This window comes from Acytostelium subglobosum (assembly GCF_000787575.1).
Source record: "Acytostelium subglobosum LB1 DNA, scaffold: scaffold11, whole genome shotgun sequence".
NCBI lineage: Eukaryota > Evosea > Eumycetozoa > Acytosteliales > Acytosteliaceae > Acytostelium > Acytostelium subglobosum.
In genome coordinates, this window is record NW_012236522.1 from 715,083 (window position 1) to 739,218 (window position 24,136).

General features: G+C 46.3%; 7 protein-coding genes across 7 annotated transcripts; 6 read left to right on the forward strand and 1 right to left on the reverse strand.

Annotated features, from left to right (window-relative positions):
• Window positions 1-80: 80 nt before the first annotated feature.
• On the reverse strand, window positions 81-6,429 carry SAMD00019534_061610 (hypothetical protein; the record flags this gene model as incomplete). The annotated part of the gene is made up of 3 exons (XM_012898759.1): window positions 81-5,251; window positions 5,338-5,601; window positions 5,670-6,429. 3 exons carry the CDS (start codon window positions 6,427-6,429, stop codon window positions 81-83), a joined length of 6,195 nt encoding a protein of 2,064 aa, XP_012754213.1.
• A 1,498-nt stretch (window positions 6,430-7,927) lies between these two features.
• Window positions 7,928-8,961, forward strand: SAMD00019534_061620 (hypothetical protein; the record flags this gene model as incomplete). Its single annotated transcript, XM_012898760.1, has 2 exons — window positions 7,928-8,497; window positions 8,563-8,961. The coding sequence occupies 2 exons, from the start codon at window positions 7,928-7,930 to the stop codon at window positions 8,959-8,961; spliced, it is 969 nt and encodes a 322-aa protein (XP_012754214.1).
• An 856-nt stretch (window positions 8,962-9,817) lies between these two features.
• Window positions 9,818-9,973, forward strand: SAMD00019534_061630 (hypothetical protein; the record flags this gene model as incomplete). The annotated part of the gene is made up of 1 exon (XM_012898761.1): window positions 9,818-9,973. A coding segment is annotated over one exon (156 nt), but the record flags the coding sequence as incomplete, so codon positions are not given.
• Window positions 9,974-10,878: 905 nt separating this feature from the next.
• Window positions 10,879-11,898, forward strand: SAMD00019534_061640 (hypothetical protein; the record flags this gene model as incomplete). The annotated part of the gene is made up of 2 exons (XM_012898762.1): window positions 10,879-11,517; window positions 11,599-11,898. 2 exons carry the CDS (start codon window positions 10,879-10,881, stop codon window positions 11,896-11,898), a joined length of 939 nt encoding a protein of 312 aa, XP_012754216.1.
• A 1,177-nt stretch (window positions 11,899-13,075) lies between these two features.
• On the forward strand, window positions 13,076-15,806 carry SAMD00019534_061650 (hypothetical protein; the record flags this gene model as incomplete). The annotated part of the gene is made up of 4 exons (XM_012898763.1): window positions 13,076-13,204; window positions 13,314-13,514; window positions 13,596-13,715; window positions 13,776-15,806. 4 exons carry the CDS (start codon window positions 13,076-13,078, stop codon window positions 15,804-15,806), a joined length of 2,481 nt encoding a protein of 826 aa, XP_012754217.1.
• An 840-nt stretch (window positions 15,807-16,646) lies between these two features.
• SAMD00019534_061660 (hypothetical protein) lies at window positions 16,647-20,790 on the forward strand (the record flags this gene model as incomplete). The annotated part of the gene is made up of 6 exons (XM_012898764.1): window positions 16,647-16,931; window positions 17,010-17,193; window positions 17,257-17,582; window positions 17,657-18,733; window positions 18,808-19,178; window positions 19,251-20,790. 6 exons carry the CDS (start codon window positions 16,647-16,649, stop codon window positions 20,788-20,790), a joined length of 3,783 nt encoding a protein of 1,260 aa, XP_012754218.1.
• A 1,756-nt stretch (window positions 20,791-22,546) lies between these two features.
• On the forward strand, window positions 22,547-24,132 carry SAMD00019534_061670 (hypothetical protein; the record flags this gene model as incomplete). Its single annotated transcript, XM_012898765.1, has 3 exons — window positions 22,547-22,621; window positions 22,711-22,990; window positions 23,066-24,132. The coding sequence occupies 3 exons, from the start codon at window positions 22,547-22,549 to the stop codon at window positions 24,130-24,132; spliced, it is 1,422 nt and encodes a 473-aa protein (XP_012754219.1).
• Window positions 24,133-24,136: the final 4 nt, after the last annotated feature.

Genomic DNA, 24,136 nt, shown 5'->3' on the forward strand with positions numbered 1-24,136 from the left:
ATCAGGTGATGATCGGGGAGTTTATTTCTATTCTATTCTATACTAAATTGGAGTAGTAGGCAGACCCATTGATTGATTGATTATGGTTTGATTGATCTTTGTCTGCGACGGTATACGAGGTAACCGGCAAGACCGATGAGAGCAGCACCAACGATCGAAAGGACGATGGCGACGGGTAGGACCCATGAACGAGACTTTCCAGAGCTGTGAGTGTCACAATCGGAATCTGGAATGTTGGCCTTGGAGTAGGAGATGAATGTTGGGTCATAGTAGGCCTGCTTGGTGAATGATGGGATGTTGAGAGCCACGAGCACGCTGCCCAAGCCATCGATGGCGGGGAAGGACTCGTCGGCGGGCACTTGCTGGACATTGAGCAACTTGTTGACCTTGTCTGCGATGTGACGGTTGGAGAAACTACCAACAAACACTCCGTATGGTGTGTCGATGGTGAAGGTCTTGAGTGAACCGGTGATGTTGTTCATGACGAAAGCTGGGGCAATGCTGCTGTTCTTGCACTCGTATGTCTCATACTCGAGGTATGTGATTCTGTAGATGACCTGCAAGGTGTTGGCGGCGTTGGCGAATGTCCAGTTGGTCAATCTGACCTGGTGCTTAATGCTGTTGGCAATGTTGCTGACGTTTTGTCCGACGAACTGGACAAAGTTGTCGACCTTGTACTGGAGCGAGTCGATCTCAACGGAGAATGAGGAGCCATCGTTGGCAACGGCCAAAGACACAACCTGGGTGACGTTGTTGTTGTCGAGCGAAACAACGTTGGTCCATGTCATGGTCACATTGTTGATGTTGAACGACTTGACGGTGGTGCCCTGTGGTGTGACCTCCTTCACTCCCTCAAGGTACATGCCAAAGGTGGAGTTGGACATGAACACGGCAGTGCGGCGGGTGGTAGTTGGGATAACGGTGGCGTCATACTTGACGTTGCAGAGCGAGCCAGAGAAGCCGGCGAAACATCTGCACAGGCCAGAGATACACTCTCCGTTACCGGTACAGTTGTTGTCACATGCCTCCTCGAGGTAGGAGAAGACTGGGCTGGCATTCTTGAGGGAGGCCGAAGTGACGGTGATGTTCTGAAGACCATTGTTGGGGATGAGGTAGGTGGCGTCGTACTGACATGTGATGGTGGTCGAGTTGACAAGAACTGGGTAGATGCAGTCGAGACCTGAGACAGCTACAGAGATTGGAGCGTAGAAGTAGGATCCGGTGATGGTGATGTTACCAACAACTTGGTACCAGAGCTTGGTCGACGAGAGAATAGCTGGGGCAAGTGAAGAGTACAGTCCTTGGCCGGTCTTGGACTCGATGGTCACGTTGACAGTGACAGAGTTGAATGAGCCTTGGTCGAGCTCACAGATTATCTGGCTGTTGCCTTGAGTGCTCTTGTAGGTGCATGGCTGTCCGCCAATGGTGATGACGATGGTGGTTGGGGTGCCGTAGCCAGTGCGGTCATTGAGGTAGCGACCCTGGATAAAGACGTTGCCACCGTATGGGGACACGCCAAGAGTGTTGGTGATGACTGGCTGGATCTGGAGCAAGAACTGGTTGGAGATCTGTGAGTCCACAGAGACGTTGAAGTAGTTGTTAAGGGCATTTGTTGCGAGGGTGGCAACGATGGTATAGTCGGTGATCTGGCTGATGGCGTATCCGTTGGAGAGCGAGACGAGGGCAGAGTTGGTGCCAAAGTTGGTTCCAGAAATGGTGATCACATCGACATTCTGGGTGATGTTGATGATTGTTGGGAGGTTGTACTTGAAGTTGATCTGGTTGCTAGCACGTCCATCGATTGACACGCCAATCTTGTGGACGAAACCGGTACCGCGTGGAGCAGTGCACACAAGCTGGGTGTTGTCTGATGGCCATGACACTGAAGTGCAGTTGGCAGAGTCGACCTGGACGATGACCTCAGTGGCACGACTTCCGTATGAGAAGCGGTTCAAGTAGGAACCAGTGATGGTGACAGATGTTCCCTGGGTATCTGAGCCTGTGACGACAGAGATCATTGGGAACAAGTTGGCGCGGAGACCGTTGGAGGTTCTCTCCTGGATACTGACTGTGACCAAGGCATTGACTGCGTCGGCGGGTGCCTGGAATCTGATGTGAGTGTCATCAACCAGGGTGAAAGTGGCGACGGGGTTGTCACCGTAGGTGATGACAACGTCGGAGCTGCTCGAGCCAAAGTTGGTACCAGTAAGGGTGATCATGTTGGAAGTGCTAACATCGATGCTGGTGAGGGTTGGGGCGTCGTAACTGAAGGGGATAGTGTCGGACTGGCCATCGATAGTAACTGTGACGGTGACCTTGCTACCGGTGCCTGCTGGAGCCTTGCAGCTAATGTAAGTGTACTGTGAGTCACTCCTGGAGTACTGGGCCTGAGTGCATGGTTGCGCGCCAGAGGCAAAACCAAAGGATACCTGGATGTCGGTTTGGGTACCATTCTGGCGATCACCATTGAGGAAGTAACCTTGGATCTCGATCTGGCCACCAGCAGTGCTGGTTGAACCAATACCCTTGAGGATGGGGATGAGGGTCATGTCGAGCTCGTTGGAGGTCTGCGAGTCAATCTTGACGAAGACCTTGCCACTCTTGGCCTGGTTGGGGATTGGTCCAACCAAGGAGGTGTCAGTGGCTTCGTTGGCATTTGCTTGCGAGGTACCATAGGTAATGGAGGCGACGGCGGTGTTTGATCCGAGGTTGGTACCTGTGATGGTCACGGTCATCTCGTTCTGGACGACAGAGACGATGTTGGGTGGGAGGTAGGCAAGGCTGATTGAGCGTGATGGTGTGCCATCAATCGAGACGATCAACTCGTTGGAAAGGCCAGTGCCGGCTGGAGCATTACAGGTCAGGCTGGTGAACTGGGATACCTCGGCGTTGGTACATGGTTGACCGGCGACGGTTACCGAGACAGTGGTGTTGTCAGAGTTGGCACGTCTGCCAGTCAAGTGGCTACCGGTGATCACAACGGATCCTCCCATGGTTGGCGACTGGGTAGTGCTGGTGATGATTGGAACGATAACGTATGACAGACCGTTGGATGTTTGATGGTTGACAGTGAGCATGAGTTGTCCGTTGAGGGTGGTCTCTGGCACGCTTGGGATGGTGACGACCTGGGCAACGTCGTTGGTGACAGCCGAAGCGGTGACATTGACAATTCCTCCATCAGTCTCTATTGAGGCAAAGATCACGGTCTCATCCGAACCAAGGTTGGTTCCTGTCACAATGAATGAGGTCTCTGTAGTGGCGACGTTGGTGATAGTTGGTGCCATGTAGGCAAAGGTAAAGGCACCGGAGACACCGTCGATGGTGACAGTCAAAGCGTTGTTGGCACCAGTTCCAGCGGGACCCTCACAGATGATCTCAGTGTTGGGTGCGGAGATTCGAGATGTTTGACACTCGATGCCGTGGATGAAGACGGAGCGTGCCAAAGTCTGGCCGTAGAAGTCAGTTGGGTTGAAGAAGTGTCCAGTGATGACAACATCACCTCCGATTGTGGGGATGGTGTTGACGGCAGTGATCACTGGTGCGACCTTGAAGACAAAGGGTGTAGAGTCCTGACCATTGACGCGGACTACCAACTCACCGTTGGTGGTGGAGCCTGGGATGGGCACGACGATTGAGTTACGCATCAAGTGCATGCTGGTGGCCGCCACGGGCAGGTCGGTGTTGTAGGTGACTGTGATGACGGAGAAGTCCTCGCCAAAGTTGTCTCCGGCGATAGTGGCGACCATTCCATTCTGCATGAAGTTGGTGACGTTGGGTGGGAGGTAGGCAAAGGTGTTGAGCACATTGGAGGCCACGCCATCAATTGTCACTTGAGCACTGAGACCCTTACCGGTGCCCTTTGGCGACACACATTGGAGGTAGGTGTACTGGGCGTCAGACGAGAAGTATGGTGATGTGCAGTTGTTGCCACCAAGAGCGATGACCATGTCGGTGTTGTCGCCACCTTGGCGAATTGTGTTGAGGAAGTTACCGGTGAGCTTGATCAAGTCGCCTCCATTGGCACTGACGAGGGGTGCGAGGGACACGAGCGATGGAGTGTAGTTGACGTCCCATCTGTTGGCAGAGACACCCGAGACGGTCAAGTAGACTGGACCATTCCTAGCGATGATGGGCAGAGTGATGTCCATGATGTAGACTGAGCCGTTGAACACTGAGCTGTCGGCTTGGATTTTGTCAGGGATGTTGACAAAGACGCCGCTGAGGGGGCCACCAAAGTTGTTGCCAAAGAGTGTAAGCTTGGCACCGTTGTGCTGGGAACCAGTGACGAGGGGAGCAGCATAGCTCATCTGGAGGTTGTTGGTCTGGACGAGGCTGTCGACGGTGACTATGACTGGGTAGCCACTGCCTGCGCCGGGCTGGACGGTACAGGAGATGGTGTAGTGGGCGAGGACGATTGCGACATTTGAACAAGTGTTGCTGTTGATCTTGACGCTAATCAAGCTGGCGTTGGAACCAAAGTTGTAGCCTCTGATGATCACAGTGTCACCCTGAGTGCCTGGCGATGAGATGGACTCGGCGTATGGGATGTTGTAACCGAATGATGGACCGCCAACCTTGATGTTCTCAAAGAAGAAGTTGGCTGACTTGGGAACACCAGTGCCGGCTGGGACGGTGATCTGAAGCTTGTTGTCGGCAAAGAATGGGGTGAGAGTGTAGGGTACGGTGATTCCATTGAGGGCGATGGTACGAGTGGTGAAGGTAAAGCCCATGCCAATTGGCATGGTGATGTTGACGGCTCCACCAGAGGTGTTGACAAACTTGAAGCCAGTGTCAGAGATGGTTGGGTTGATGCCGTACATGATGATGTTTCCGTGCCATCCATCGTCATTGTCTCCGCTAATGCCATAGATGTCGTCACGGTACTGGAAGTAGGAGGTCTGGCCGCTGGACAAAGCACCAGCGTATCCGTTTGGACAGGCAACAAGCTTGGATGCATCACAAACTCTGCTACTGGTGACGATGGTGGTGTTGTCGAATGGACCGCCCCAGGACGCCATTTGGGCACCGGTGCCGGTACCGGCGGCGGCGACGTGGTAGTCAAAGGCAATCTTGGAGAATGGGTAAACATTCTTGACCATGGCGATCTGAGTGGCTGAACTTGGAATGCCTCCATAGTGTCTGTAGTTGTCCAGATAGTATGGTGGATTGGTTCCAGTGATGAACAAGTATGATTGGTAGTAAGAGTTCTGACTTGGATGGAATGCAATTCCTCTCATGTTGTACTTGTCATCTGATCAGTGGGTGAGTGTGGGTTTTGGGTTAGGGTTGGAATCATTCCACCATCATCATCATCATCATCAAAAACAACAAACTTACAGATGGTGGCAGAGTAGGTGCTGAATATCTCAGAGGTGGATTGTTGGATGACCACTGGGAAGAGTGTGGCGGTGGGGGATGGAGTGAAGGGGAGGGAACAAGTGGCTTGAGTATGATCGGCGAGCAATGTTACCTGTCCACAAGTTTGTGGAGTAGAACCCAATTGAATCTTAAGGTTGGCAGCAACATTTCCAAAGTTGTTACCAGTCACAGTGATCAATCCACCAGAGTTCATTACAGGGTAGAACATGTTGATCCATGGGGCTATCCATTGATTGATTGATTGAGTGAGTGAGTGGAACCAGTATATGATCATTGATTGATTGACTTACTAAGATATTTGTAAATTGTATTGGTGTAGGTGTTGGTACCGTCTGTGATGGTGAGAGTGTTGACTCCACCGCCAGTTGGCAATCTGATTGTTGCGCTGGTGGCTGTGGTTGAGACAACTGGAACACTGACGGCTGAGCCGCCAGATGGGGTGAGGGTAACGACCAAGTTGGCGGTGTTGTAGCCAGTGAGGGCGACGCTGGTCACACCTCCGGCAGTTGAAACGGGAGCGACGTATGGCTCGTTGGCGGGTCCCCACTCGACCAAGAAGAGTGTGATCGAGGTGGTGGTGTCATACCAGGTGTTGACGAAAGTCTTTGACGCCTGATCAAAGTTGATGTTGTTGGCCTGCAGCGAGTCGGGCTTGTCGACATTGAACAGACAGAAGCTGTTGCAGCGCACACGCATCGAGTCGTAGAGGATGGTGTCCTTCTCAGGACCAGAAGAGAAACCCCACTCATTCATAGTGAAACGGAGCACTGATGTGTACCAGTTGCTGGAGGTTGCGCCACTCAACGAGGAGATAAAAGTGTACTCTTGGAGGGAGGTAATGGTGCCGATGTAGCCGACATAGTTGGCGGGGATGTTGGCGGGCCTGTAGCTAGCAGCCCAAGCCAATGCGTAGGTCCAAGATGATGGACGTGATCCAGCTGAAGCTATTTCGTAGAAATGTCCATTCGTCGCCCACTTGACTGGTACTGCGAGAACACCCGCAACAGTTGTGAGTATTACAAGTACAACAAATAATGTATTATTCTTCATTATTATTAAATATATATATAAATAGATAAGATATATATATAAGTTAAGTTACAAGTACTAATACAATGAATGAATGAAGTTGATGATGGTGTTGGACGGACGGACGGGAGTGATCACACGGTGATATACTTCGCAACGCCACAAGTATCAAACAATCAAATCAATCAATCAATCAAACCAAAGACCAAGGCAGCTGACAAAGACTCTTTCTTGCCTGATTAGTAAGAGGAGGAAGAGGAGAAGGGCTAATAGCCGAAGTGCCACTTCGATTGTACCAGTGGGCCTGTGTAACCGCGCTTGCCCATTGCTAGGTTGCCACCGTCGTATCCGAGACATTGGGGGGCTACACGCGCGATTATCCTCACTAACTGACTACAGAGCAACAACAAGTAAGTAGTCAAGCAAGATACCACCACTTGGTCTGTGAGAGGAGACACATCAGTTGATCAATCAACAGAAGATATCGAGCGGGGAGAGCAGGTCATGTCTGGAATGGACTAAGTGCACTTTAGATCCCATCGTGTTAATTAATGGGCTTTGAAAGTGATTGTTACGGAGACCAGGTCTAGCTATATGTGACAGTGGACAGTCCATCATCCATCCAACAACAGTGCGAATATGTAACCCAATATAGATATTATCTTTCGAATCCCACAAGTAGTGCAATAAGTTGGGCCAGCGCGCCAACATTTGTGCCGATCCCAATCCCAAGATGTGCACAGGAAACAAATGCAAACACTACTACACGCGCATCTTTAGTGGACCACCCCCAAACGAGTTCCAGTTTGAATCCCGGAAGAGCCTATCAGGCCTGAGGTGGAGCCTATTTAAAACGATAAAATTAGTGTTAAATTCAATCACAAGCTCAGATATTATAATCGATCGTTGTGTTGGGGCTCCCTACTGCACACAGATTCATTAATAGAACTTTCCCTCTTGGAGTATTGCCATTTACCTTTTCGAATACCTTCTACCTTCTGAAGGGGCATAATATAAAAAAATATCACTCACTTGGCAAGTGTAGAGAGAAGCAATAACAACCAAGTGCCACAGCTTAGTCCCCTCGGTATCGGGAGTACTTTAGAGCATTACTTATCATACCGATACCGAGTTCATTAGAGGAACATGATGCTCTGGATATTTAGATACCTGGATTGTTAATCACTTCCACAAATTATAACATTTAAACAAATGGATATAGTAGAGAGCATACATATATTCATGTTTCTCTCTTAAGGAATGTATAACTTGTTGATTTATAAATGATGACCATGGTTGTGTTTGATTGAGTATTTGACTCAAAAGTCGGGGACGTTACATTCTCATAAAATTGGGGTAACGATTGACCCACGGATGCCTTCAAAGGACCCATACTCGTCTTCCATTCGCTCGAAACATACAAATATAAACAACATTATTTATTATCATTACACAATACATTACATACATACATACTAGACAGGATCATTGGAAACAACAGACAACAGACAACAACAACATGCAACCTGTGAACAAGACATTAGTGTCACGCTTTGTCTACCAGTCGGTGGTGTTGATACTCATCATTGTACCATACTTGTATATACTTAACTTTGCAATATTCCCATGGATGCATACTCCTAGCACGCTTGGCAAGGGACTGTTCCACTCGGTGTGGGGCACATTGGTCACAATCATGATACTGGTGTCCTACTATCAATGTCTATCGACAAACCCCGGCGAGTTCCGGGACACCCTGTCGCCAGCATACTACCTCGTTCATCCAATCGCCGACAAGGACGAGGAGCAACAGCGCAATTGTAACAAATGTCGACAGCTCAAGCCTGATCGAGCGCATCACTGCAGCACGTGTAACAAGTGCGTCTTGCGCATGGATCATCATTGCATGTGGCTCGACAACTGCATCGGTCTATTCAATCACAAGTACTTCATCCTATTCCTCTTCTACGCGTCAATATCCATCATCTACTTCTTTGGTCTACTCATCGACCGTTCAATCGAAGTACTCAGTCCCTCCACGCCCACAATCATTGGTCCCAACTCAATCAATGCTGCTATGAACAACATGGTAAGTTGGAGATAGCGATGCACGACGACTATGACATGCTCACTCACTCATTCATTCACATTTAGGATGAGCAACAACAACTACAACAACAGAGTGTGATGATTCAGTTGGATGTTGCGACGATTGTTATTACAGGACTGTTGGTTATCATTATGGTGCTGACAGAGATATCATTGATGGCATTGTTAAGCTCACAGTTAATATTACTATGTCGTAATATGACAACGATAGAGGATTTGAAGCGTACATCATTCGGACACAATGTCAATGTCAATGGAGGCAGTAGTCATCACAGCAACAGCAACAGTAGTAGTAGTCATAAGAAATATGACAAAGGCAGTATATTGAATAACATTGCAACAGTATTTGGTCCACCATCATTCACATGGCTACTTCCAACGCCACCACCCATACTCAAGCAATCGATTGCACATCAGAAGAAGGGTGACATCTTCATTGTATAGACCTACAATTAGTATTATATTATATCACATCAACATCAATGAGTCGATCGATCGATCGATCAGTCTGTAAGACAGGGACAACCTGTATCACAATCATACATGTCTGGATTTCATTTCCATTCTCACTCTCTCTAGTCATTATCTACCTCCATCCAATGGACTCGTGTCACGAGCACATCAGTCTTAAGACACAGTCACTGGATCGTCTCTGTTTTGGTGTCAATTCGATTGTTTGCCGACCCAGGCGAGTTGACCTTATCTCCAATCAAGTTTGGACCTAGCCCTCAAACGATCACTCAATCAATATTAAAGACATTCGATTCGAGATGATGTTGTAGTTTTAGTTGTGTGACATCATTACCAAGTCATTAAACTTGCATCTTACAGATTTGAGTAAGTTTGGGATTCATCATTGATTATTATTATGAGGTTATGTCTTGTGCTAAATGTGAATGAATTCAAGCAAAAGCACCAGGAATGGTGTGTGTCCAGGTCTTGTTGTTGGACTTTGACACCTCAATTTCCAATTTCCGACCACTGACTTGTTGACATTTCGGATTACATAGATAATAAGACATAGTCACATAGATAAATAGATACATTCAGACTAATAGTGTAGATTGATCGATCTCAGGGTATGTATATGGTCCATTTACCTTTTAATGAATTAACTTTCATACCACATTCATTGTGTTGATATTGTGAGTGTGTGTGTGTGATGTTGATTCTTTAACCAACTCAACAACAACAACACTCAATTATGTTACCTTGTGTTATTGTTGTTATTGTTGTTGTTGTTGTTGATAACATTCAGGTAGATTGTCATTGTGTTTCTCCGTATGACGGCAGTATACCAATGAACCAATCAATCATTCAACACTACCCCACAACCCACATAACACACAACACAATCACTCAATCAATCATACACATTAATACATATCCCACACACAGAACAACAACTACCTCACTTCCGACGGCTCCAATCACATCTGACAACTCAGAGCAACAATGAACGGGTGTCCAATGGGCATGGATTTGTTACGCCCGGACTCTCTCTCATGGACAGCCTATCGCCTATCGCACTTCCACCCCACCTCATATTATCTGAATCCATTATTAGAATGATTATGATTATTATTTGTTGTTGGAAGAACATATGTTGACCATTGACCACCTCTCTTACTCTTTGACATTAACAATGCTAATATATCAAACATCATTCATTCCATTCAAACAATACAATCATTCATTCAATCAATCAATCAATCAATATTAACATTCATCCATTCATTGTAAACATTTTCCAAACCCTTTGATTTGAATCAATTCAATTAAATGACCAATGATCAACAACAGTTTAGATTGCACAAGAGCCAAAACTCAATCTTTGAGTCTTCCAGTCCACAACAACAACAACAACAACAACATTCAAGGTCACAAGGATTCCCTGTTGTACAATTATTCAAACGAGCATATAGTTGTAGTAGTATACTATCATCAAAGAAAAGACCTGATATAGTTGTAGTGTCATCGACAACAGATACTACGACACAAAGTCCAACAACAACATCAACATTATCTCCACTACTTCTTCATCAACAACAACAACAACAACGTATTAATAGTAACAAGAAGAAGAAGACGACAAAGACGACAAACCTAACAAAGATTAGTGCAAGTGCGAGCAGTACATCATCACCATTATTCAACAACGGCAACGTATCTCCACAAACAAGAACATATAACAATATCAATAATAGTAGTATCAACAACAGTCCATTACTCATTCAATCACAATTTGGAAGAAGTTTAACAACTTTGATGGCACAGATGACAATGGCTGGCGCAGCAGGTATGCCCATACTCAATGAATTGAAGAATGAAACTGTTTCAATGGTACCCTCAACTACACGGATGAAACAGGGTCTGATTACTGTCAAACGATCAGACTCACTGGACGCTGCACTCAAGGTACTATCGACCAATGACATATCTTCATGTCCAGTGATCGATCCAAAGCTGGGCTGCATGGGCCTCGTCGACATGTTTGACATTGTCGACTATCTCTTATCGATGGTACTCAAACAATCGGAGCACACTGGTGGCAAGACCATGGGCCTGAGCTTCTACAAACTCAATCTGGACCCTGTGTCTGTCGTCATCAATCAAGCCAACGACGTCGAGACCATGTGTCCCGTGGTCACCGAGTCGGACAATGTCTACAGTCTGATACAGCTCTTCACGATTGGATGTCATCGCGTGCCCGTCTATGCATCGACTGACGCCGCCGCCAGAGGCGTACCACGACTGAGTAGGATCATCAGCCAGACTGACCTGGCGGTTTGGCTGTGGCAGGATGCCAGGATCAAAGAACGCATTGCCAAATGTCCATATCTGGCTGGCAACATCCAGAATCCGAATCCCAAGAGTGTCAGCCAGTCCACACCAACAGTCGAAGTGATGAAACTACTTCACGAGAACAAGATCAGCTCAGTGGCCGTCGTAGACGACAAGGGTAAACTAAAGAATGAGATAAGTACTGATAGTTGGAAGGTATGTTATGTCAATCCAATCAATCTATGTGTGATGACCAAGGTATACTCACACTCAATCAATCAACCAATGAATGAACAGGGAATGAATGAGAAGAACATTGATACTATATTGGATGATGTAAAGGGATTCTTAAAGAGCAAGGCAAAGAGGGAGAAGGATGGGAAGAAGCGTAAACTATTCACTTGCTCACCGGATACACCGATACAAGAGGTGTGGCAGACGATTGTGACCAATAGATATCATCGTGTTTGGGTGGTCAGTGATGGAAACAAGTTGGTTGGAGTGATCAGTCTCGTGGACCTACTGAAAGCACTAGTAATGTTAATAGGTAATGACATTAACAACGTTCGTGACATTGGTGGCGAGCAACAACTGTGATGTTGAACATCCAGCCTTCATCCAGGTCTTCGTCCAATCAATCATTCGATCAATCAATCAATCCAATCAATCAACCAATCCAATCAAATCCAATCCAATCCCAATCCAATCATATAAAACCAATGTACAGTTCCTTCCTACCTTCCTTCTTTCCATTCCCAATCTATGCCCATCATGGCAATGACGTTTGTTATGATCGTGATCAATACGAGCCCTCCAGATTTAAAAAAATATCATTCTAGATATTTATAAATCTGATTCTTTGTTTGTTGTGTTTGTTGTGTTCTTTGTTTTGTTTGTATCTGTTTGAAGAACAACCGACGACGACGTCGGTTATTTGTTGTTACCTATGTTTACAACACCAACATCATCATCATCATCACAAGTGTACACTTGTTTGAATCGGTGTCGGCAAATTGATACAAACACAAACAAACAAACACACGAAAATTGATACAAACACACACACAAAAAAAACAGAAAAAAGATCTGGGTAAGATTGATCAAAGACCTTGTTCGTGCAAAGCATGCTCCCACACAGTTGGCACTGTTCAGGTAACCAGAGCCTTGGTGACCTGCCAACCACTTTCCACACGAAGGTGGGAGTGAGTGAGATGGACAAGTGCGCTCCCAAGTTTTAAGTTTCTTTCTCTCTTTCAAACATATCTCGTGTATCATTTACCAATCTTGGTAAAAAGATAAAACTATAAACATATAAATATATTATATTTACATCATCATTATTGATTAGATAAAGAGATGGGTTTCACTGTAAGATCTATTGATGGATTGATGGATGATTGATGGGACTGGCTGACTAACTGATTGATTGACACTATACACACACACACACAGCTGCTGGAGGATACGATTGAGATCAATCCATCAACACTTAGGAAATACAATCATAATATACATACTTTACATACTTTATGTCTTTCACTTAATAATGCCCTGGAAGGTTCCAGGCATTATGTCAATCAGGTAGAATGTAAGGTTTTATTAAATAATCAACAGATTGGCGATCAATTTAGGACATATTGGATATGATATATATGGAATGATTCCAGACAATCACGATTGATCAATCAATCAAAGATGGGAATACTCATTCATTGACACATACACTCTATCTCTCTCTTTCTCTTCGAACACTTTCGCCATTATTACAGCATTTATGGTTTCATCATTTACATTGGCCAGTGACTTGCACAAGATTGGACTTCAGATACCTGATATTGGAGAGTTGTCAATAACAATGTCCCAAGTCAACAAGGAGGCCAATCAAAACCTTCCACAATCTTTGGTAAAACATTGACATTTCCAAAATTATACAACATCCATCACTTTGGACTGGACTGGCGACTGGAATGGACGGCATCCTAACATATTCCATCACTTACAACATGAAATAGCGTGAATGCAAGGTTGTCTTGGAGATATCAAATGAGAACCAGGTGTCAACCAATCACACAGACACTTTCAAGAACATCAAACAAGAGGTGGACAAGTATCTTGTAGAGTCCATCCAGAACAGACGTGAACTGAGACAACTGTTACAGAAGTATACCAACAACAAATCAACCACAGACAGTCAGCATGACAAGATATCAAATGTAAGGTGAATGGGATGGGATTGGATTGGATTGAATTGGATTGGAATCGAATGGACTGACTCATATCATATATCATTTTAGGTGATGGCTAAACTCAATCTATCGATGTGCCAGTATCAAAGATATATAACATTGTTGGAGAAGGAGTTGATTGACTTCTGTGGAACTAGACACAGGTACTTGTTGTCCTTGTCCAAACATGTAAGTGGAATGATTTATTGATTGATTGAATGAGATACTGACAGGATGATGATGATGTAGATATTGAACTTACAACATTTGGTACACTTTGGAAGAAAGATTGAGTCCAGCCCTGACTCGTCCAAGTCACTCAGCTCAAGTACATCATTCACACTCACCAACAACAACAATAACAATAACAAGTTGGAACAATCACCCAGCAACTCATCAAACAGACTAATAGCAGTACCAACCAACTTCAAGGAGATAGTCAATCATCCAGTATTCCTAAAGGCATTCACAATGTTTGCCGAGAAACAGCATGGTCTGGAGAACTTGCTGTTCTGGGTCGATGCAGACGCACTCAAGAAGCTGGAGGAGGGCCCCACCGCCAACAAGGACGCCGTGCGATCACACTTCTTCAATCTGTACAATAACTACATCGTGGAGGGATCGACACTCGAGGTCAACATTGACGCCGAGTCTCGCAACGCCATTGAGACGCGTCGCGCCAGTCTCTTCACTGACGACCACTTCCACCCATGTCTGGCTTCGGCCATCGACAACATTGAGTGCTTGCTCAACTACTCGATGGTGCCACACTTCTTCAAGAGCACGCTATACAACGCCGCCGCCGCGGTCATGCTCAACAAGTCAACGCCCTTCCCCGTCGAAGCTGAGGGCATCACACACATTGTCGAGTCACTCGACTCTTTGATCACCAATCCCATTGGACTTGAGCACTTCCTGGTCTACCTCTCGCGTGGCGCCACCACTCAGGTGTCGATGAACAACCCAACTCTGACCACTTCGACCGCGACCCCTGGCACTGGCACTCAATCATCTCAATCCCCACCATTGTCATCTTCGCCCTCTGGCATGCCCGCATCACCACGCACGATGGCTGCACTCTTGTCGCCATACTCAATCTCATTCAGCGAAGCACGCAACATGGTGCTGTTCTACCTCGAGATCAAGAAGTTCTACGAACTCTCGGACGAGTATCTCGAACTGTACGCAACGGATCTGTTCCGCGCGTTCTTGACGCCTGGCGCCGAGAAGGAGCTGTCCACATTCATCCCCACGCATTACAACACCACGCAACAAATGATCGCGTCAAAGACTGTGACACGCGATATCTTCCAGCCGGTGCTCCAAGAGATCGTGCTGCACCTGACCAACACGCACTTCCCCGCCTTTGTCCACAGCCCCGTCTGCAAGGAGATGTTGTATCGCGAGGACAAGATGATCAAGTATCAGGAGAAGGACAAGCGCAAGCCCGACGCCAAGATGGACCAGCAGTTTGAGCTGCTGTCCAAGGAGAAGCTCAAGGCTCCCGCCCCCACCCCATCGGGCACCGTGCGTCCGCAGGCGTCGTTCAAGCCCGCGGCCGGCCTGGCACCCATGCAGGAGAAGTCGAGATCGACGCAGCACTTTAAGGAGTTGCCGCCCGTGCCCGCTGGCGCCAAGCCAGAGTCGCCCGTGGTCAGGTCGCTGCCCAATCTCCCGCCCATCCCCGTGCCCACACCACCATCGCGCAAGGTCGTTGTCAACGACTACATCCTGGCAACGTCCACGCCCAACCCCATGCCATTCTACTCGAGTGGCAGCAGTGGCTCGTTGTCCTCATCGCCGCTCAACACATCGGCCGTGCAGAAGCCCAATGATGTGTTCTGCACGATCCTCAGCGACTCGACGTGGCTGGATAGCTTCAAGCGATTCCTCAAGTCGGAGAAGTGCGAGGAGGTGTTGCTGTGCTGGATGGAGCTGGATCTGTACTGCCGCGTCAACAGCACGGCCAAGCTCACGATGGCCGGCGCACAGAACATCTATGACAACTTCTTCCAGGATGGCTCGCCGCTCGAAGTCAACATCGAGCCCGAGATCAAGCTGGAGGTGCGCGAGGCATTGCGTGCCAAGAACATGGACGATGTTGAGCAGGGCATCCGATCATCATGGCAGGCCACCTTTGAGTTGTTGCGTATAGATTCATTCGGGCGATTCCAAAAGAGTGCCATTTACCGTGAAGTGTTGGGTCAGATGGGTGATCCAAGTGATCCCAAGAACACTGGCAAGAAGAAGTCGTCATCATCTTCATCATCAAAGAAGTAATCACCATCAATCAATCAATCACTTGATTACAACTTATCATTCATATATTTATATTATATTATATTATTATTAAAATAATCATTCCTGGATGGAACTATTCCAGTCTCACTTACTCACACACTCAATCAATCAATCACACTTACTCACACTCACTCAATCAATCATTTACAATATCGGTTCCGACCTCGAGGATTATTATAATTATCATATATCATTGTCGGCATGAACAAAAGTATGGATGATCCCCTGGTTGTCGGAGTAATTCAGGGTGACAAGACGAAAGGCGCCTGGTTTGAGAATAGGCCCATCCTATTAAAAATCGTCTTTTCAGATAAATGAATGAGTCGTGACGCGTCATTGCCACAGTATCACTCGATCATTATTCGATCAATCAGTGCTCCACACTCTCCTCCACCACACACACACTCTTAACAATCACAATCAGTGAGGTGGTCAGCAAGGCCCAAAATAAAATAAAATTGAATCTCAATTCAAACTATCTTGTATCCAAAGATATTACTTGGTGTGGTCTAGTGGTGTGGTGAGGGTGTATCAGGTGTTACCTGAGCTAGCTCATTCAACTTGAGAAGGGGGCTCAAGAGCCTGAGGGGTTGGTCTTGCCAACCTCCAACCTCTATCTATCTCTTTCTCTCTCACTCTTTAAATAATAACTCATTGTTTGTTTGATATACTACTACTATTACATGTACACACATACACACCATTCATTCATTCATACATCGATCAATCAATCAAACATTCAATCATTCAATCATTCAATCAAACAATCAAACAGTTCTATATTTATACAGGTATCACAAGTAATAGAGAGGAAGTAGAATGTCGAGTGGCGATGCTATTGTGTTAAAGGTTCGCTTGGTCGACAAGAAGGTATTCAAGAAGTTCAATTTCTTCTCAAAGAAGTCTGTTAGGGACGCCAGATTACATATATCAAAGGAGTTGGAAGTGGATCCTGATCAATATGGACTCTTCCTACCACCACGTGACGACCAGAATGGTATCTGGTTCCGTGACGACTATCCATTGGACTTTTATGGTCTCGAAGGCGAGAGTGATCAAAAGGAATCAATGATGTTCAGTTCAAAGGCTGAGGCTCCAACAATGGTATGTCTCTTTGTGTCTGTCCCTGTGTCATGGTCCTTGTACAATTGCTAATCATTCAATCAATCAAACAATTAAAAGGAATTTGTTGAGTTCAAGAAGAGGTTCAGACCAATCAAGGTTGCCAAAGGTGACAATCAATTCAAGACAGTGATGGTCGATGACACAATGAATGTTGCCGATGTCATCAATACCATCATTCCACAAATAACAACTTCAAGCTACATCTCAGAGACAGAGTTATTCGCAATGAGTGAGGATGAAGGTATGTATACCATCCTCTCGCACGTCCATTGACCAGGTGACTAACATACTCGGACACTTTTAGTCGAGGTATTGTCAGGTGATATGACAATTAGAGAACAAGGATATGTTGGAGAGTGCACGACAGGATTGTTTAAGTCGGCCAAGGGCGATATTAACTTGTTTGTGATGGTGCCATTCTTGGAGGGATGGGTACTTCGTAAGCGTGGAGGCAACATCATGAAGGGTCTAAAGAATTGGAACAAACGATGGTACACACTCAAGAAGAACAAGCTTATCTATCACCGAGCCAAAGGCTTTGGCCCAGAGATGGGTTGTATATTAATGAAGACCGTTCAAGCCGTGCGTCCATCCAAAGATCTAACAGACATACCATCAAAGTATCACAAGGTAAGTGTTGTTAAGATAGTTGTTTGATTGATTGATTGATTGGACGCGTCCACTAACTTATGCATCCAATCTAGTCATGCTTTGAGATTGTTACACCTGCCAGAACATTTGTTATGCTGGCCAACAGCGCAAATGAGATGAAGATGTGGGTAGAGACATTGGACTTCTCGCGTAGGATGTTTGCCTATGAGACACACTTCTTTGGAATCGCCCAAAAGGGTTCAAGACTGTCAATGGCCATTGGTGCTGGATCAAGCTCATCATCATTGGACCTGTTCAAGGATGTCGATCAGGAGGAGTTCAACAAACGTCGCGAACAGGAGGAGAAGGAGAAGAAGCAACGAATGGAAGAAGAGGAGGCTCAGAGACGCGAGGAGCAGCGACTGGAGGAGGAACGTCTGGAGAAGGAGCGCATCCAACGCGAAGAGGAAGCCGCCAAACAAAAGGCCTTGGAGGACGAGGAGCACAGACGCCAGCACGAGGAGTTCATGGAGAAGCAGAAGCAGTTGGAGTTGGAGAAGCAGCGACAGCTGCAAGAACAGATCGAGGAGGACAGGAGGCTGGACCTGCTCATGCAGGCCATGGAGATGCAGAACGAAGAACGCGAAAAGCTCAAGGAGGAGCAGGAGAAGAAGGAGGCCGAGCGATTGGAGCAGGCCAAGAAGATGGAGGAAGAGGAAGAGCTGCTCAGGAAGGAGATGGAGAGATTGGAGCAAGAGAGGATAGAGATGGAGAAGCTGCAACAAGAGAGAGTGGAGCAGGAGGCCAGACGAAAGGAGGAAGAGGAGCGCGCGGCAGCCGAGCGTCTGCGCGAAGAAGAGGAGCGCAAGAAGGAGGAGGAGCGTCTGGAGGCCATGCGCATCGAGGAAGAGGAAAGACGTCTGGAGCAAGAGAGGCTCGAGGAGGAGAACCTGCTGGAGCAGATCGAGAAGGAGAACCAGGAGGAAGAGGAACGACAACTGATTGCCAAGCGACTCAAGTCAATGCAAGCCCGTCTCGATGGTGTCGGAGCCGAGCTGCCCGAGCTCAAGTTCCTACTCCAAGATGCCACCGTTTCAACCCCAGAGAGTCTCCTAATCTCCTGGGCCAACTATATAACTGCCGATTGTAAATTAAGCAAGCCATTGATTAACCTCACCGCGGTCGAGGCTGTATGTATCCCAACCATCATCCACCCATCAATCAATCAACATCACTTGCTAACTCAATCAATCAAATCAATTAGAACCTTGAGAAATATACTCATTTGTTACATAAATTGGATCCAGAGTCCTTCTCCCTGAAAGCACTGGAGCTGGAATCGAATGTGGAGAAGGCTGAGCTCATTGTGCGTGAGCTGAATGAGTATGGCGTGCAGTCGATCACCGTCGAGCATCTGTTGTCTGACAATGCCGAGACTCAGTTGAGTGCACTGCTGACCATCTACGAAGAGGTGGGCGGAAACTGGCAAGACGAGTTCCAGACCCAAGTTGTGTCCAAGCGTCTCTTTGCCACCAAGTACCTCACTCACATTCTACAGAACTCGCCCATCGCCGACAAGCTACCTCAATCACCGTTCGAAATGATCAAGGCCATCTTGGATGGACAACTACTTTGGTAAGTGATACTGACCATTGATCAATCATTCCATACACTCACTAACTCATCCCATCTACTCTACCTATTCAGCCAATTGATAAACAACATATTCCCAGGTACTTTGGACGAACGAGTAGTCCAGAGGAATGCCGAGAAACAATCAACAAGGTCCAACTTGTTCATCGCAATCAACGCCTCACGATCATTGGGCGCCAAACATGAAGCGATCACTGTAGAGAAGTTACAGGCACTGAATCCATCCGACCTACACAACATTGTTTGGGAGATTGTAGAGTGTTGTCTATTGCAGGCGGCCGACCCATCCAAGCAACGCTCACTGTTCCATCTGATGAGAGCAGAGACTCGTAACAACTTCCGCAAGTTGGAGACCGAGAAGATCATGCTACGTTGGTTCAATCATCATTTGAGGAGGATATGCAACCGCCAGATCAACAACTTCTCGGACGACGTTGAGGACTGCGAGAACTATGCCTACCTCTTTGAGGCCATCGCCCCAGCCATCAGTCGCAAGGACGAGATACTCAACGAGAGCGACTGGGAGAAGCGCGCACAGATTGTTTTGGAGATGGCCACCAAGCTTGGATGCATGCCACTGTTGACGCCACGCGACATTGTCGAGACCGAGAACAGCAAGATGAATCTATTGTTTGTGGCCGACATTATGCGCGTCTGTCTGGCATTGCCAGTCTACAAGTTTGGCATCGACGATCAGCTGCACGACCAGGTTGAGAAGTCTAGCGAGCAGAGCAACAACGACGAGGAGCTGCTCGATTGGATCAACCAGATGAAGCTGGGCGTCGAGGCCACCAGTCTGCTGGACAGCTTCAACGATGGCACACTCTTCTTGAAGGTGTTTGACAAGGTGTTGCCCGCGGGCACCGTCGATCCCAAGAAGCTAAAGATCCAACCAAACAGTGTGTTTAAGAAGCTGGAGCTGTTCAACTACACAATGGAGATCTGTCACAAGTTCAAACTGAACGTGGCGGGCATTGCCGGTACCGACCTGCTCAATGGCGACATTCGTTCAAACCGTGCCATCCTGAATCAAGTGAGACGTTACCTTGGTGACAAGGTCACGATCGGAGTGGTCACTGCACATCAGACGGCCGCGCTCAAGTGGGCCAACAGTAAGGTCAACTTTGAGACGACCAAGGTCAAGCCTATCCAATCGTTCAAGGATCAATTCCTGCAGGACAGCTTGTTCTTCCTCGAGTTGCTAGAGGCACTGCACCCCAACACTGTGGAGAAGGTCAATGTCCAGGTCGGAACAATATTGGCCGAGGAGTTGCTAGAGTCCAATGCACGATACTTCCTTACATTGTCGTGGAGTGTTGGATATCCATTCCAAGTTCTCTGGGAAGATGTTGTCAAGGTGCGATCAAAATGTATCAAGCATATTGTAGAGACATTCCAATCAACACATACTTTATTGACTGTAGTCAGTTGCAGTCACAGCAACAGTAGCAGTAGCATCAGCAGCGATCAACAACAACAACAACAACAGTCTTTGGCCTTGGCCCCTACTACTTCTTCTTCTTCTTCTGATCTATCACCATCACCATCTCCTGCTCTCAACAACATCAATGTTGTACTAAATAATCAACCATAAATCTTCCATCAATCTATAACATCATCACAATCACTTCATCTTCTTCCTTCGCAAACATTAGTCTCCCAATCAGAAACATGAAATTCAACTGAGTGCTTTGATGTTCCATTCTCTGACATTGATGCCAGTGTGTTGCTTCACCAAGTCTAAGACTGGGCGCATGGCTTCTGGTCACTTGTGGCATTCAAGAAATGATTGTAGGCTAGTCTGTGCTGGGGTTTCCACAGATTTCTGGGAGATCTTGAGGCTCAGGATAACCCTGATCTGCCATTGTCCCTTGGTCATCTGATTGAGCGAATACTTTGACTTCCAGATGATGGTTTAGATGTCTTTCAGACTAAGGGTGATTGGACGTCTGTTGGCAATATCCATTTTCGGAGATTTCTAGGTTGGTGCCACATTATTTTTAAGTTTTAATATTGGCTATCATTTATTGGAACAATGTTTGACCATATGGTCAAACCATTTAAAAACCAAGTATTTGTTGATAGTTGGCGGCAGAGGCGGAAGACGGATGTCGCTGTTGCGAGTGCTGAGGTGCCACTTGGTAGTGAACTCGGCCATCTCATTCATGATGTTGACTGGTTTTTTTTTTTTTTTTTTTTGACTAGAGTGGAAGTTTATTATTATTGAAAAAAAATTGGCGTCATTGACTGGTTAAGGAGTATCGTACACCAAGAAGACGCCGCTCCAGGCCCAGGGCAAAAAAAAAATCCTTTAAAAAGGAAAAAGTTCCGACTTGCCAGAATCGAACTAGCGACCTTTTGATTACTTTGTTTACTCTACAGTCAAACACTCTACCAATTGAGTTAAAGTCGGTGATATTTGAGGAAAATCAAATTCTCCTCACTTATTTCGAAAAGTTTTGGACATTAAAAACTAATTAAACTAAATTCAGGATTTGGCTTTCTTGAATTATAGGATTCAAGGTAAATTACAGGACCCTCGTGCAATGGAGTTCACTGACTTTGAAGATTGAATTTACTGTTTCACATGAGAAAATAAGTCAATTAATTATGTATTCTAGAATGAGATAAATGAAAAGTGTGTAAACAATCTTTATTATTATTGTTGGAATGAATAATGTGATCGATCATTATCTGGAGAGAGGACTGTGAATTGAAGAAGGGAGGGGAGTTAGATAATTGTTGTATATTATGTTGAATGATTGTGTTGTGATTGAAGTCAAGGTTGATGATGTTTGATTAAGGTCAGAGTAACTATGAATCAATTGAATTTAAGATCATCAACTTGAGCCAAACGACCAACCCAAAACGGATTGATCATTTGATTATGTCAAAGGTTTTATCATCATCCTAATCAAACATCGTTCCTTGCTTCATATCGATCATTCACAATAATATGTATATGTTTGTTACTTACAAGTAGAGATAGGTCGTGAATGATTGAAAGATGAGACTCGCTCGTTTCTGTACTCCTTCTCCCTTTGAAACTCTACAATATTGGAAAAAATTGACTTGAAAAATAACAAGAAGTTCTGAAAGTAACCCAAGTCAAAGGTTGACTTGAACATGCTCAAAGTCAAACATTCAAGTTTGATGATGTGTGGGTGGGAAGAGCATGAATGAATGTGTTTACTTTCAATCTGCAGAGGGCATCTCCAACACCAAACATCATAATCATTCATTGCCCATCAATCATTCATTCATTAATTCATTCTTCATACTTGTATTTTAATTATACACAACTCTTACCCATCATCTTATACTTATATATATTAATTGTATAATAAACAATGGGCTTCAGATTCTTGGATATTGTGAAGCCATTCTCTCACCTCATTCCAGAGGTGGCTCAACCAGATAGAAAGGTATAACTCAATCAGTCATTCAATCATTAATCAATCAATCAATCTTGTAAGCCATCTCAACTCACACATCATCATACCTATTTGTTTAGATTCCATTCCGTGAGAAGGTTCTATGGACGGCAATGTGTTTGTTTGTGTACTTGGTGTGCAGTCAGGTGCCACTGTACGGTATTAGATCGAATGATTCCTCTGATCCATTCTACTGGATGAAGGTTATCATGGCCTCGAACAGAGGTACTCTTATGGAGTTGGGTATTGGACCAATCGTCACATCTGGCATGGTCATTCAATTGTTGGCCGGTGCCAAGCTTATCGAAGTCGATCAGTCCGTCAAGGAGGATCGTGATCTCTTCTCTGCCGCTCAAAAGTGTAAGTTTCATTCAATCATTCAATCATTCAATCAATCAATCTGATCACTTTACTCACTCTTAATCAATCACTTAGTGTTCGGTATGTTGATCTGTATTGGACAAGGAACAGCTTACATTTGGTCTGGAACGTACGGTGACCCCGCCACTTTGGGCTTTGGTAACGCTTTGCTCATTATTCTGCAGTTGTTCTTTGCCGGCATTATTGTTATGTTGCTGGACGAGTTGCTCCAGAAGGGCTACGGCATTGGATCAGGTATCTCATTGTTCATCGCCACTAACATCTGTGAGAGCATCATTTGGAAGACATTCTCGCCAACCACCATCAACACTGGCCGTGGCACCGAGTTTGAGGGCGCCATCATTGCCCTCTTCCACCTGCTGTTGACCCGTACCGACAAGGTCCGTGCCCTGAAGGAGGCCTTCTACAGACAGAACCTGCCCAACGTCACCAACTTGATGGCCACCATCTTTATCTTCTTGGTCGTCATCTACTTCCAGGGATTCCGTGTCGACCTCCCAGTCAAGAGCTCCCGCGTCCGTGGCCAGTCTGGCTCATACCCAATCAAGCTGTTCTACACCTCGAACATCCCAATCATCCTGCAGTCGGCCTTGGTCAGCAACCTCTACTTTGTGTCGCAGCTGTTGTACCGCCGTTTCCCCGAGAACATCCTGATCAACTTGATTGGCTCGTGGAGAATGACCGACTATGGTGGAATGATCCCAACCGGAGGTATCACCTACTACATCTCGCCCCCACACAACATGTCTGCCGTCGTGGCCGACCCCATGCACGCACTGTGCTACATCGTCTTCATGCTGACCTCTTGTGCTCTGTTCTCCAAGGTCTGGATCGAGGTCAGTGGCTCATCAGCCCGTGACGTTGCCAAGCAGCTGCGCGACCAACAGATGACCATCAAGGGTTACCGTGACTCCATGTTGGTCAAGGAGTTGAACCGTTACATCCCCACCGCCGCCGCCTTTGGAGGTCTTTGCATTGGTGCCTTGACCGTCATTGCCGACTTTATGGGTGCCATCGGATCCGGTACCGGTATCCTCTTGGCCGTCACCATCATCTACCAATACTTTGAGACATTCGTCAAGGAGCAGCAAGACTTTGGTGGATTGGCTGGTTTGTTCTAAGCGC